This window comes from Scyliorhinus torazame, chromosome 2 (assembly GCF_047496885.1).
Source record: "Scyliorhinus torazame isolate Kashiwa2021f chromosome 2, sScyTor2.1, whole genome shotgun sequence".
Classification (NCBI taxonomy): domain Eukaryota; kingdom Metazoa; phylum Chordata; class Chondrichthyes; order Carcharhiniformes; family Scyliorhinidae; genus Scyliorhinus; species Scyliorhinus torazame.
Genome location: NC_092708.1, coordinates 380,738,792 through 380,751,993, shown reverse-complemented (window position 1 = coordinate 380,751,993; position 13,202 = coordinate 380,738,792). Strand labels below are relative to the sequence as shown.

Genomic DNA, 13,202 nt, shown 5'->3' with positions numbered 1-13,202 from the left:
GTTAATGAGCTGGCACAGCGGGCTAATTTAGGGGGGGGTGCCATTTACAGTAGGAGGGATAGGTTTAGGTACTTGGGGATTCAGGTAGCGAGGAAATGGATGGGGCTCCGTAAGTGGAACTTAACGAACCTGGTGGAGGAGGCCAGGGAGGATCTTAAGAGGTGGGATACACTGCACTTAACGTTGGTGGGGAGGGTCCAAGTGGTGAAAATGAATATTCTGCCGAGGTTCTTATTCATCTTTCAGGCTTGCCCGATCTTTATACTGTTGCCTTTTCTTTTACTCTGTCTTTTCTGTGGCTCTGTTCCAATTATGGCAATCAGTGAACTTGCCTTTCTTTCTATGATATCTATGTCTTAATGCTCAGAGTCGCCAGGTATCGAATGATACCACAAGTTTCAACCGGCTATCAATCAAAGAGCCAAGCACCAGTTAGTTAGTTCAAGGTCAATGGTACTTTATTTACACACAGTCATGCAACATAAACACTACTAGTTAACTACACCTATCAGCTAAGACAACCTGTACTTAACTTCGGGAACCCGGCTTAGGTCTGAAAACAGTGGCCGCTGTTCAATTCTGGATCTCAGGTGTAACTGCTGCTCAGCTGGGCTAATCAGTCTTGCGGGCGGTGAACTTGGACTCGTTTCTGGTGTTGTTGCAATTGGCGATGGCCGTGAGCGGGGTACCAAGTCCAAGTGGGCGCCAAGAGAGAGTGAACATATGGCGAACTCTTTTTCTTATAATCGGGGGGGGGGGGGGGGGGGTGTGCTCTTTTGGATGGTCCTTCAATTTGGGCGATCCCTGATCACTCCGTTCGATTCCTTAGCCAATAAGTGGGCGGGGATCTGGATGGCTGGGCATGTCCCAAGAGGACACTGACCCTGTTGTTCGAGTTTCCCTTGAACAGGGAGTGGCGCCGAAATGTCTGGGACTGTCCCGGTTGCTTGAGTACCAGTCCTTTGTTTTGGGGAAGGTGGGCCATCAAATGCTAATCAGCCCCATTAAGATGTTAACTGAATGGCGTTTCGATACCGTCTGGATTTCTTGCTTACGAATATGCATTTCAGGCTCGGAGCCTGCCGGAGTCTTGGCTTGTCCATTTTACCCGCCAGGCTTTGCGAGTTTCTCTGTACCTAGTTGGAAGTGGCCATCCCAGATGGCTTACACTCCGTCCTCTTGATCCTCAACGCGAAGTGTGAAGGATCACAATACTGGGTCTTCTTTGTTCTCGGAAATGCCGGGTACCCTTAACCAAGGACAGGTTCTACTCTACTCTGTCCTATGGGTCCAAAACATTTACCTAATTTTCCCGAAACAATACATATCTAAGAATTTCGAGGGGGCCATTTAACATTCAGTAAAAGGGGAATCTCTGTCTCTAACTAGACTACACATGCTGCTATTTAACAATCAAAGAACTTTATCTTACAATACAAAACCGATAGCAGCATCACATTTCTTCCTATCACTGGCATTCACATATAGAGAAGTAACTTTATTAACAAAACAACACCCGCAGAATTTATTGAGGAGGAAGGTTCAGAAAGAGTGTGGGGTTTGCTGGAATCCGAGGAAGGGGGGCTCTAAATGTGTATACTGGAGGCTCTCAGTCTCCATTTTCGCAATCTAATTGTCTGAATGACACTGTACAATATGGCTATCACTAGTAAGGTTTCCACTGTGTAGGACAGTGGATACCACTTGACGAGGTTCTCACACCATGTGGGGGTATACCGGTGGCTGGGTGTGTGTGTGGTGTAGTGTCTGGGCTGGGGATGTTGTGTTGGGTAGTTGTGTTCGGGGCCTGTGTGGAGAGGGGGGTAGAGGTGGGTAACGCGCGCAACTGAACTGTTCCAGCGACGATCATGATGCCGATCATCAGGGTCGTCTTCATCTTATTCATGCTTTCCTTCGCTGTAGAGTGCCTTTGTATCCTCCTAGGGGAGCAAGCATAGTATCTGTTATAATAGTGTTGTTTAACATCTCATATATCTGTCTGTTTCTCCTTAATGTCAATTTCCCATTATAATTGTCACCATGAGACACCCTCATTTTTTTTTTTTTTTTTTAAAAAACATCCATTTGCGGAGACAAGACATCCAGGAAAAAATTCTGTGTCGCAGTGCAAACACTCTCGCAGGCTGTGGTCGACGGGCTGAGTGGGCGGACAATTTCTCCGTCCTCTGCAAACTTGTTTTTCCAAATAAGTGTTTCTGACATGTAAATAGCATGTGGGGGATAGCAACTGAAGGGTTGCCGGAAAGGGCAAAAGTTGTAGCAAAATGCATTCTTTAAACCACAGGACTAGAAAAGAACCGCAAAAGAGTTTCGAAAACAAGTATCCGAATGGGGTGGTGCGTATGATCCGCGGCAGGGCAAGAATGGGTGGGATCCCCGGGTAGGGCGGTGACTAGTGCTGTTGCTCCACTACCCGAGCTTGGCTGGCCAAATGGAGAGGGGGTCCCCAGGCAGGGCGGGGATAAGTGCCGTTACTCCACTGCCTGAGTGACCTTCCAAGAGTGGTAAGAACTTGTAACTATATGGGCTCTAGACAAACTTGTTTCATTAACTGCCATGTGGCGTCGGAAGAGTAATTATGACTGCATCAAGAAATTTGGTGCGAGACCGAAAGAATAAACTATATCAAGAAAGTGTCTGTGAGGCTGACACACTATCGTACAAGTGAGAACGTACAACATTTAAAACAAACTAAACATAAAAGCGGGCAGGTTCCATTAGAGTACAGGACACCGTAAATCTCAATTGGTTTCTGACTCTCATCATCTGGACACCTCAAGATTCCCTTTCAAAAAGATTTGCAAAGGGGTTGCTATGGTGGGAGTCAGACTCGGAGTTGTCGTCATCTCCCGGGTGCCAAACTCATGGAGTTTGCGTGCTAACGCGGCGAGTGCCGATGTGGGGCCCATTTCATCATTCCTCGTCAGGCGACAGGAATTGTCACGGTGCCAGTGCTTCATGTTCCGTAGGGAGGTTGCAAGGGGGCCGTCGCTATCGTCGGGTCAGGTTCCGGTGTGGGCAAATAAATAGTTTCAAAGAGGCTGAGCATATCGTGGTCGGGGTCTCTGGACCTGTAATGTCTGGGGCCTGGTCGTGGGATCTTTGTTCGGGTCTCTCAGGGGCTTCAGTAGCGCTGTCGCTATCAGTCGAATCAAGAGTCAGGGTGAAATTTGATTCTGGGGGCGTGGACAAGGTTGTGTCTGTGGACGTGCTGCTGGGGGAGGGGGAACTCGGGTTGTCAGTGGGCAGGTCCTCATTGTCTGCCATCGCCAATGAGGTGTGGTGCGAGTGACTGCACTGCGTTCCATAAACCTTAAGCTGGTTTACATGGAACAATTCTGATTTTCCATTCGGATACGTGATTTTATAAACTGAGGGGCTTACTTTGTCCGAGATTGAATAGGGTCCTGCAAATTTAGGGGAGAGGAATGAGCTAGGGTTGTATAAGGTGATCAATACTTGCTGTCTGACAGCATACTCTGTCGGGTGTACTGTTTTATCAAAGCAGGCCTTACTCTGCTTTCGTTTAGCACCTTGTCGAACAGCTGCCGCGAGCTGTGCTGCTTTAATATTCTCTACCATGTGCTAGACTGCTTTCTCATGGGTCAGGGCGGTGACTGCGGGGCTGGCCAAATCAAGTCCGAATAAGTATTCGGTACCCTTCATGGATCGTCCGGTCATGAGGGTATGAGGGGTATGTCCTGTTGAGCTCGAAACTGTGTTTCTAATAAACATCAGTGCGAATGGGAGCACTGTGTCCAATGTTGTGTTGTGCTGCTGCACCATTTTTCTAAGTGTGGCCTTTTGTGTCCAATTCATGCGCTCCACAATGCCGCTGGACTGCGGGTAATGGGCAATGTGGAACTTTTGCCTGATACAAATATCGTCAACACATTTTTCATGACCCATCCCGTAAAGTGGGAACCTTGGTCCGACTCAATGCTGCCGGGGAATCCCCATCTCATAAAAATTTGCTCTGTTAAGATCTTCGCCGTGGACTTGGCTTTGTTCGAGGGAAATGCTTCGACCCATTTCGTAAATGTGTGTATCACCACAAACACATACTTGTATCCATTTCTGCAGGGGCAGGGGAGGGGACCAATATAATCCAATTGAAGGTTTGTCCACGGGCCATTTACAGGGCGGGTGTGGCGTAGCTGGGCTTTTTTCGCATACCTATTGGGGTTGTTTTGAGCACAAGTTAAACAGTTTTTGACGTAATGGGACACGTCGGTTTTCAAATCAGGCCACCAGCAGATGGGTCGGTGCAAGGGTGGATTCAATCCCTTGGTGTCCATGTCCGTCATGGAACTTACAAATTATCTCATTCCTGTCCTGGGTGGGGACTACATAAATTCTATCTTTTAAAACGATTCCCTCATGGACCGTCAGAAAATTCCTAAACTTTTCATAGGGAGCTGGGAAGTTCCCTTTTAAAATGTCTTTTAACGTGTGCCAGGCTTAGCCTGATCCAATTCAAGGTTCTACACAGGGCGCATATGACGGGAGCAAGGCTGAGCAGATTTTTTGGAGTGGAGGATAGGTGCGGGAGGTGCGCGGGAAGCCCGGCGAACCACACCCACATGTTTTGGTCATGTCCGGTATTGCACGGGTTCTGGGTGGGTGTGGCAAGAGTGATCTCAAAGGTGGTGGGGGTCCGGGTCGAACCGAGCTGGGGGTTAGCTATATTTGGGGTTGCAGAAGAGCCGGGAGTGCAGGAGGCGAGAGAGGCCAATGTTTTGGCTTTTGCGCCCCTAGTAGCCCGGCGAAGGATTCTACTTATGTGGAAAGAAGCCAAACCCCCGGGCGGAGGCCTGGATAAAGGACATGGCAGGGTTTATAAAATTGGAGCAAATAAAATACGCACTAAGAGGTTCGGCTCAAGGGTTCACCAGGCGGTGGCAACTGTTCCTCGACTATCTCGCAGAGCGATAAGGGAAAACAGGAAAGACAGCAGCAGCAACCCAGGGGGGAGGGGAGGGTGTATTCGGTGTTTGGGGATTTTCTTTCTTTTTTTTCTTCTTTCTTTCTCTCCAGGCTAGTTGTTTATATTTATTTTTTCAGTATTATTATTTCTTTTTTCTTGTTCTTTTTCTGCACTTGTTGTTAGTTTAATATATTGTTTTAAATAACAGTCAATGTACATTTTGTTACAAAGTTGTAAAAATGGAAAATTCTTTTTGATCAAAAATCTTTAATAAAATATATATATTTTTTAAAAAATGTCTTTTAACACTTTGGCTTCTTTCTGTGCCTGGGCTAGGTCTTGGATGTTGATCTGTGAGACCTGAACTGCGTGTACTGGGGCACTCTCGGGGGGTTGCCAAAAGTGGCCATGTCGTGAGCCTGCCTTCGCTAGGGCGTCAGCTTTCACATTACCTGGTGGGGAGGAACGATGGTGACTTCTTACTTTGATGATGCCATATTTCCTGCCTTTAGCTGTCTGAAGGATATGTTTGAGCAGTGGGGCTGATGGTAGAGGTTTTCCGTCGACAGAAATAAATCCTCTCGATTCCCACAGGGGTAGGAATTCGGTTAGGCTGTTGCAGACGTACAAACTGTCCGAATATATGTCTGCAGGGGTCAGGAATGAATCGGGGTGCTGGACAATGTAAGCAATGGCCGCTAACTCAGCTGCCTGCGAACCTAAATGTCCAGGCAACTTTAAAGCTATCTCTTCTAAAGCGCGTCCACTACATAAATACCACAGCCTGTTATCTTTATTCCCTCAAGGACTGTGGAGGAGCCATCTACGTAAATTCTCAGTGCTTTGTCTGTGGGTTGGGGTCCGATACCTGTCTTTATTGGTACCGACTTGGGAACAATGGGTTGCTGTGCGTTGGGGCTATGCTCTCGCACTCGTGGGGTTCCTGCATAATGCAAATTATCGGCCAGAAACGTGCGCGTTTTTGTCCGTTTTACAGTGATGTCGCGTCCCTGTAGGAGTAGGGTCCATCGCGCTGCTCGAATTTGGCTTACTGCGCCGTCCAATAAAATCTGTGTCGGGGTGTGCTCGGTCAAAATGGTTACTGCGTTGAGTCCGGTTATGTACTAGAACTACTGTACCACCCAGAAAACTGCTAACAGGTGCCTTTCGCTGGCTGAAAATCCTTGTTCCACCGGATCCAAGACTTGAGGCATAGGTACTAGACAATCGTGCCTTTCCTGCAGGAGTACGGCCGAAAGGGTTCGGTCTGTGGTCGCTACCTCTATCACGCATGGGGAGTGGGGATCTGGAGCTTGCAAAGCGGGGGCTGTGCTCAGGGCACATTTCAATGCATCCACAGCATCAGTGTGCTGTGGAAGCCATTTCCATGGGGCCTGTTTCTTTAGTAGCTTGTAAAGTGGGGCTGCTTTTGTGGCAAATCCATCTATATGGTTCTGACAATATCCAATCAGTCCTAAAAATGACCGGAGTGCTGTAACCGTTTTGGGGCAAGGACAAATTTACAACGGAATCAATGCGTTTGATTTCTATTTCACGTTTCTTATGCGTGATGACCGTACCTAAATATGTGACATTTTCCTGAAGGATTTGGGCTTTCTCGGGGTTAATTTTGCATCCAATCGTTGTAAGGAGTTCTAATAATTCAGAAAGAAGCGAGAAGTGCTCTTCCTTGGTGTCTGTCTGTAAGAGCAAGTCGTCCACATACTGAACGGCATTCAGGGCGGGAAAATTTAGATAATCCGTTTGCCAATTGTCTGTGAAAAATGGAGGGGGAGTTGTGGAAGCCTTGTGGGAGGCACGTCCACGTGTACTGCTGCCCCATGAAGGTAAACGCAAATTTATACTGGCATGCTTTGTCCAATGGTATGGACCAAAAGCCATTACTGATATCTAACACTGAAAAACATTTCGACTGAAGTCCCTGTCTCAACATGGTCTCGGGACTTGTGGCAACGGTGGGGGCTGCTAGGGGAGTCACTTGTTCAATTCTCTGTAATCGATGGGTCAGTTGCCATGATCCATCGGGTTTTCATACTGGCCAAATCGGGGCATTATTTGTCAATGCAACGGGTCGAATCACGCCTTGATTCAATAAACTTTGAATGACCTTTGCTATCTCTCCCTCTGCTTGCTGGGGGAAGCCGTACTGTTTCTGGGGCTTGGGATCGGGACCTGTAATGTTTACTACACCTGGGATTTTGCCGCAGTCATGCTAGTACTGGGTAAATGCTGTTTTATGTCTTTTCAAGGCATCTCTAACCGCTTTGTCTGTGGTAATGGTTTGTGGATCAAACCAGTACTCTCCTACTGAGCTGATTCTATGGGCATAATCTCCTAATGTGAGCGTGGCAGGGGCTCGCGCTGCTCTAGCCATTTTCCATATGCATCGGTTGACTGGGTCGATTGAAAGGTTTTGTGCACTCCTGAAATCGATGCCTAGGATGTGTTCTGCTGCCTGGGGCAAGTCTACTAAAACAACCGAATGTTTTGTCCTAATATTACCGAGTTGTACGTCTACAGGGGCTGTAATGTGTCCCTGCTGGAGGTGACCTGTAAAGCAACTAAGGGTAATGTTATCCGTAGTGGGCCAGATCTCCTACTGGTACATGGTGGAGGAGTTTAATGTGGTTCGAGACCCTCCTGTGTCCCAAAGGAACACTATGGTGTGTCCCCAGACTGTGCCTGCAACGACCAGTCTTATCCCAAAGGGTATCGCAGACCCACGTTGGGGAGCCCGAGCACCGTCAATCGGTGCCACTCATGGCCAAACGATCTGGTTGTGCGCTGACGCTGTCAATGGGTCGGGTTTGGGTGCTGATTCCTTTGCTGCTTCGGATGGCATTGCATTCTCGGGCATAATGTCCTTCTGTGTGCACAATTATAGCATTCCTGTGTCTTGGGGTGCTGCGCTGTACCTCTGCCTTCATTTGCCCATGCGTGTTCTTGGTGAGCCCTTACTGAATTCAATGTGGCGTCTACTCTCTCATGCGCTGTCTTTTTCTGTACAGACTGTTCCCAAGCTCTGGACAATCGTTTCAGAACCCACACTTCATTGTGTGATGGGTCTGAGGGGTCGTAACTGGCACATGCCTTCTGTCCTGCCTCTGTGGCATGGGATACCAACGTACGGGTCCATTTGGCCATATTAACTGCTGATAAATCGGCACGTGCCAACTCACCAAATACAGCAGTAAAATGGATCCAAAGGCGTCCAGCAAACGCTGTTGGGTGCTCTCCCTTTTTCTGCCTGCACCAGTTGAGTCCGTCTACCGGATCTCCTCGGTTATATCCTATGGCGTCTAAAATGGCTGTTTTTTTATTTCTTGGAGGCTACCTCCTCCTACATTGTGGTCGGGAAGGGCTGAACTAACTGAGGGGTCTAAGCACATAACTATGAGCTTAACCTGTTCCGGCTTGTCTAAACCATGAGGGTTTATTGTTTCACTAACTCGAAAAAGTGATGTGGGTCCGATGTGGGGTGGAAAGTATCTATCTTTCGCGGGCATCTCCTAACTGGGTGATCGATAATGGGGTGGTGCACACAAAATCGGGTTGATCTTCCATGGTAACCCTGCGCTGTGGTAATGGGGTTCATTGAGTTGGATGCTACCTGTGCAGTCGGTGGTGCGGGTGCTTTTCTTTTCGGGGCCTGGGGGGCTCGATTTTGATTCTCGGTCTCGCTTACGTACCGTTAGGCTGTTTCACTGAGTTCCTGCCAATCAGGGCGTCTTCCTGGTCTAGCTGTGGGCCAAAGGTGTCTCTAAACCCATTTTGAACTGATAGCAGGGATTGCAACCTTGCAATTTGCTGCCTGCATTTGGCATGATCCACAGAACTCTGTCTCTGTTCCGTGGTGGAACTGTGGAGTGCTCGGAGGGCTGCTTTTAGATCATCGCACTGTTTCTTTAACTGCTGTACGTGATTCTCTGTCTCTTCTCTTACCATTACAGCACGGTGTGTGTCCTGGTAGGCCTTATCGTATTGGATTTGGAAGCTGCTAAGGTGGGCGAGACAGGATTGATGTGCCCTCTTGACATCATTCATTTCCTTGTCCTTTGCTGCTAACTGCTCCCGGAGCTGTACATTTAATCTCTCGCTGTCACTTAAATCTCCCTCTACTTTTCTCCTTCTCCTCTAGCTGCTGGCAGAGCATCCTCACAACCTCCTCTGTGCCTCGCAATTGTGCCAGACAGGCCACAATTGCCATCGGCTTACGAACCTTAGTCAAACTCTTTTTATGGATCTCGGTCAGGCGGTCCCACCAAGTCTGTCCTGTGCTGCCAGGGCCCGTCTCTTCATTCGCGCAAAACTCAGACCATAGGGGCCATCCTTTCACCTTCAGGTATCTCCTAATCTCTTCTTCCCATATGGGACACTGTTCTGATCTATTGGTCGCTGCGACTTCGGGCTCTTGTGGATGCATAAGGCGTTCCATTGCCTTCATGGCCATCCCTACAAATACCTCTGACACCCAGAAATTTGGAACAAGGGGGAATAAAGCGGTGGTGCCAACACGGGTACAGCTCAAGCTACTTTCCGGTTTACGCAACTCCCTAACGTTTCACGCAACAAAAATCTATTGAGTTTACCTTATATCCCTTGGTTAGTACGAATGCAAATTACACACTTCTGAACTCTGGAGGTTTGATCGATACCGGTTTCGCTTGTGGTTTCATTTACTTTGCCAATTTGGATTCTAATTCAAACACTTTTGTGGGTTCTCTCGGAGTGACACGGTCACTTCTGGGTCGAGTCCCGTTAGATGTCGCCAATAACTGTTGCCTTTTCTTTTACTCTGTCTTTTTTGTGGCTCTGTTCCAATTATGGCAATCAGTGAGCTTGCCTTTCTTTCTATGTCTTAATGCTTAGAGTCGCCAGGTATCGAATGATTCAAGTTTCAACCGGCTGTCGATCAAAGAGCCAAACACCAGTTAGTTAGTTCAAGGGTACTTAATTAACACACAATTAGTCATGCTAATTGTGACACATAACATAAACACTACTAGTTAACTACACCTATCAGCTAAGACAACCTGTACTTAACTTCGGGCACCCGGCTTAGGTCAGAAAACAGTGGCCGCTGTTCAATTCTGGTTCTCTCGGGTTCGAAGGAGTAGCTGACAGGGCTCATCAGTCTGGTAGCGGGCGTTGAACTTGGACTCGCTTCTGGTGTTGCTGCAATTGGCAATGGCCGTGACCAGGGTACCAAGGCTAAGAGAGAGTGAACATATGGCAAACTCTTCTTCTTATACTCGTGGGGGGGGGGGGGGGGGGGGGGGTTCCCCGCGCTCTTTTGGGCGGTCTTTCGATTTGGGCGATCCCTGATCACTCCGTTCGATTCCTTAGCCAATAAGTGGGCGGGGATCTGGATGGCTGGGCGTGTCCCAAGAGGACACTGACCCTGTTGTTCGAGTTTCCCTTGAACAGGGAGTGGCGCCGAAATGTCTGGGACTGTCCCAGTTGCTCGAGTACCAGTCCTTTGTTTTGGAGGAGGGGGGCCATCAAATGCTAATCGGCCCCATTGAGATGCTAATTGGATGGAGTTTCGATACCGTCTGGATTTCTTGCTTATGAATATGCATTGCAGGCTCTGAGCCTGCCTGAGTCTTGGCCTGTCCATTTTACCCGCCAGGTTTTGCGAGTTTCTCTGTGCCTACTTGGAAGTGGCCATCCCAGATGGCTACAATACCAAAGGCCTTTTTTCGGAAAGTGGGCACAATCATCTCTGACTTTGTATGGGCAGGGAAGGTGCCGAGGGTGGGGAGGATTCTGCTACAGAGGCAGCAGGGGGGGGGGGGGGGGGGGGGGGGGGGGGGGGGGGGGGGGGGGGGGGGGGGGGGGTTGGCGTTGCCAAACTTGCTTCATTATTATTGGGCGGTGAATGTGGACAAGGTGCAGCGGTGGTGGGAAGGAGAAGGGGTAGAGTGGGTTAGGATGGAGGAGGAATCTTGTAAGGGGTCTAGTTTGAGGGCTATGGTGACGGCAGCATTGCCAATGGCTCCGAGTAAGTATTCAGGGAGCCCAGTGGTGCAGTCCACGGTGAAGATATGTCATCAGCTGAGGAGGCATTTTAGGGTGGATGGGATGTTGGCGCTAACGCCACTGTGAGAGAATCATGGATTTGAGCCGGGGGGGGGGGGGGGGGGGGGGGGGGGTGGAGAGTGTATACAGGAGGTGGGGCTGGTCAAGGAGAGAGATTTGTATTTGGAGGAAAAGTTCACCAGTCTGGAGGAGCTAAGGGAGAGGGTAGAGCTGACAAGGGGTAGGGAGTTCAGGTATCTACAGGTTACGGACTTTGCATGAAAGGTCTGGAAGGGGTTCTCTAGATTGCCAGGATACACCCTTCTGGAGCGAGTGCTGCTTCCGGATGTGGAAGGGGAGGGAAGAATTGGGGATTTATAAAAGTGATTGGGGGAGCAGGGAGAAGAGCGGGTGGTGAAAATCAAGGAGAAATGGGAAGCGGAATTGGGAATGGAGATCAATTGGAGAGTTTGGAGTGAGGCACTGCGAAGGGTAAACGGGACCTCCTCGTGTGCAAGGGTGAGCCTGATATAGTTTAAGGTGGTGCACAGGGTGCACATAACCCAGGCGAGAATGAGTGGGTTCTTTCGGGGGTAGCAGATGAGTGTGGGAGGTGTGGGTGGGGGCCAGCGAATCATGCGCACATATTTTGGGGTTGTGAAAAATTGAGAAGATTCTGGGCGGGAGTGTTCGTGGTCTTAGCCAGGATAGTGAGGGAGTGGACCCGGACCCTTTGGTGGCAATATTTGGGGTTTCAGAGAAGCCGGAGCTCCTGGGAGAAGAGGAAGGCTGATGTCTTGACCTTCGCCTTTGATTGCACGGCGACGAATTTTGCTGGCACCAGGGGTAGCAGCATGGTTGGGTGATCTGTATGACTTCCTGCGGTTAGAGAAGATAAAGATGAGTTAAGGGGCTCAGCATGGAATTTGAGACCGTGTTTGAGGAGCTGTTCATCGCAGGGGGGTGAAAAAGGAGAAAACTCTGTACAAACTGTATAGTTGATTGTTGGGAAGAATGTTTCCCAGGGTATTTATTTCTGTAACCTACGTTGATACAAGTATGAATAAAATGAGTAAAAAAAAAAAAAAAAAAAAAACAGACAAATCTGCATATTCATAGTTCCTTAATAGGTCTCTCATGATATCTCAAAATACTTCACAAACTTGGAAGCAAAGTGAATGTAGCTCCCACGAATAGCAACAAAGAACAGTGATTTTAGGTGATGCAAGCTGAAGAAATAACCTTGGGTTAGAATGCCAGAAGACCTCACTGTTCTTCCTAGATTAGTGCTATGGAAATTTTAGGTCCACCTGAACAGGAAGACAGGGTGTAAATTTTGTCTCATCTGACAATGTTGCAGATTGGAACGTCAGCTGAGATTGTGTGCTCAAGTCCTAGAGTGGTATGCGAACAACTAGATGATGCAAACAGTGAATCTGTTGTCGATTTGAGAAAATTTATGATAAAGAGTGCATAAATACATTGTGTTTTCCCAATCAATAGTAAAGGTGGATGCATTCAGCATTCCAAATTTGAGCCTACACTTGATGACATCTCAGTATATTTTATAGGTTTTAGAGAGCTTGTGCTCCTTTGTGAATCTATTGCTTAATCTGCGTGCGGTATTTTGCTTTTGCGTATTCAAATCTTATCTGGGAACCTCCAAACCAACTCAGATATTCAACATAGAATATGCTTCAAAAGCTCTTGAATCTACTTACAAAAACAAAATTAAAGCACCCTTTAGTTTGCTCAACCCCAGTGCATGATTACCAATTTCTCAAGAAGGGTCACTGCGCTTCCAGGGAGGTTGTGGAAGCAGATACATCAAGGGTGTTCAAAAGGCATCTTGATAAATACATGGATAGGATGGGTAGGGGGGGATACGGCACCAGTGCTGAGATTTTTGGCCAAACGGTACAGACTTGGAGGGCTGAAGGGCCTGTTCCTGTGCTGTATCGTTCTTTGTTATACCCTTTCCATGTTGAAAACAGGCAGTTTCTTTCAGAAGTGATCTTCATTCTCCAACATGGATCTTCATTCTCCAACATATCTATCCAAATGTTTGTTGCGAGGGGCAGCATACATCATGCAAAGAACAAACTGAGCTTTAATTAAGCACCATCCTTACCTTAATTTCACTAGTATCCCGGATCCACTCCTTAACCAAGCTATTTAGCTTTCCCAGAATTGCAATCCTGCAAGATAAAGA

General features: G+C 48.0%; 1 protein-coding gene across 3 annotated transcripts in view; it reads right to left on the bottom strand.

The window, feature by feature from the left end:
- Positions 1 to 13,202, bottom strand: part of papola (poly(A) polymerase alpha) — a 104,974-nt gene that overhangs the window by 58,909 nt on the left and 32,863 nt on the right. For all 3 annotated transcript variants that reach the window (XM_072493580.1, XM_072493581.1, XM_072493582.1), the window contains one exon: positions 13,122 to 13,188. In XM_072493580.1, coding sequence (XP_072349681.1) covers positions 13,122 to 13,188 — 67 coding nt within the window. The remainder of the gene's footprint in view (positions 1 to 13,121; positions 13,189 to 13,202) is intronic.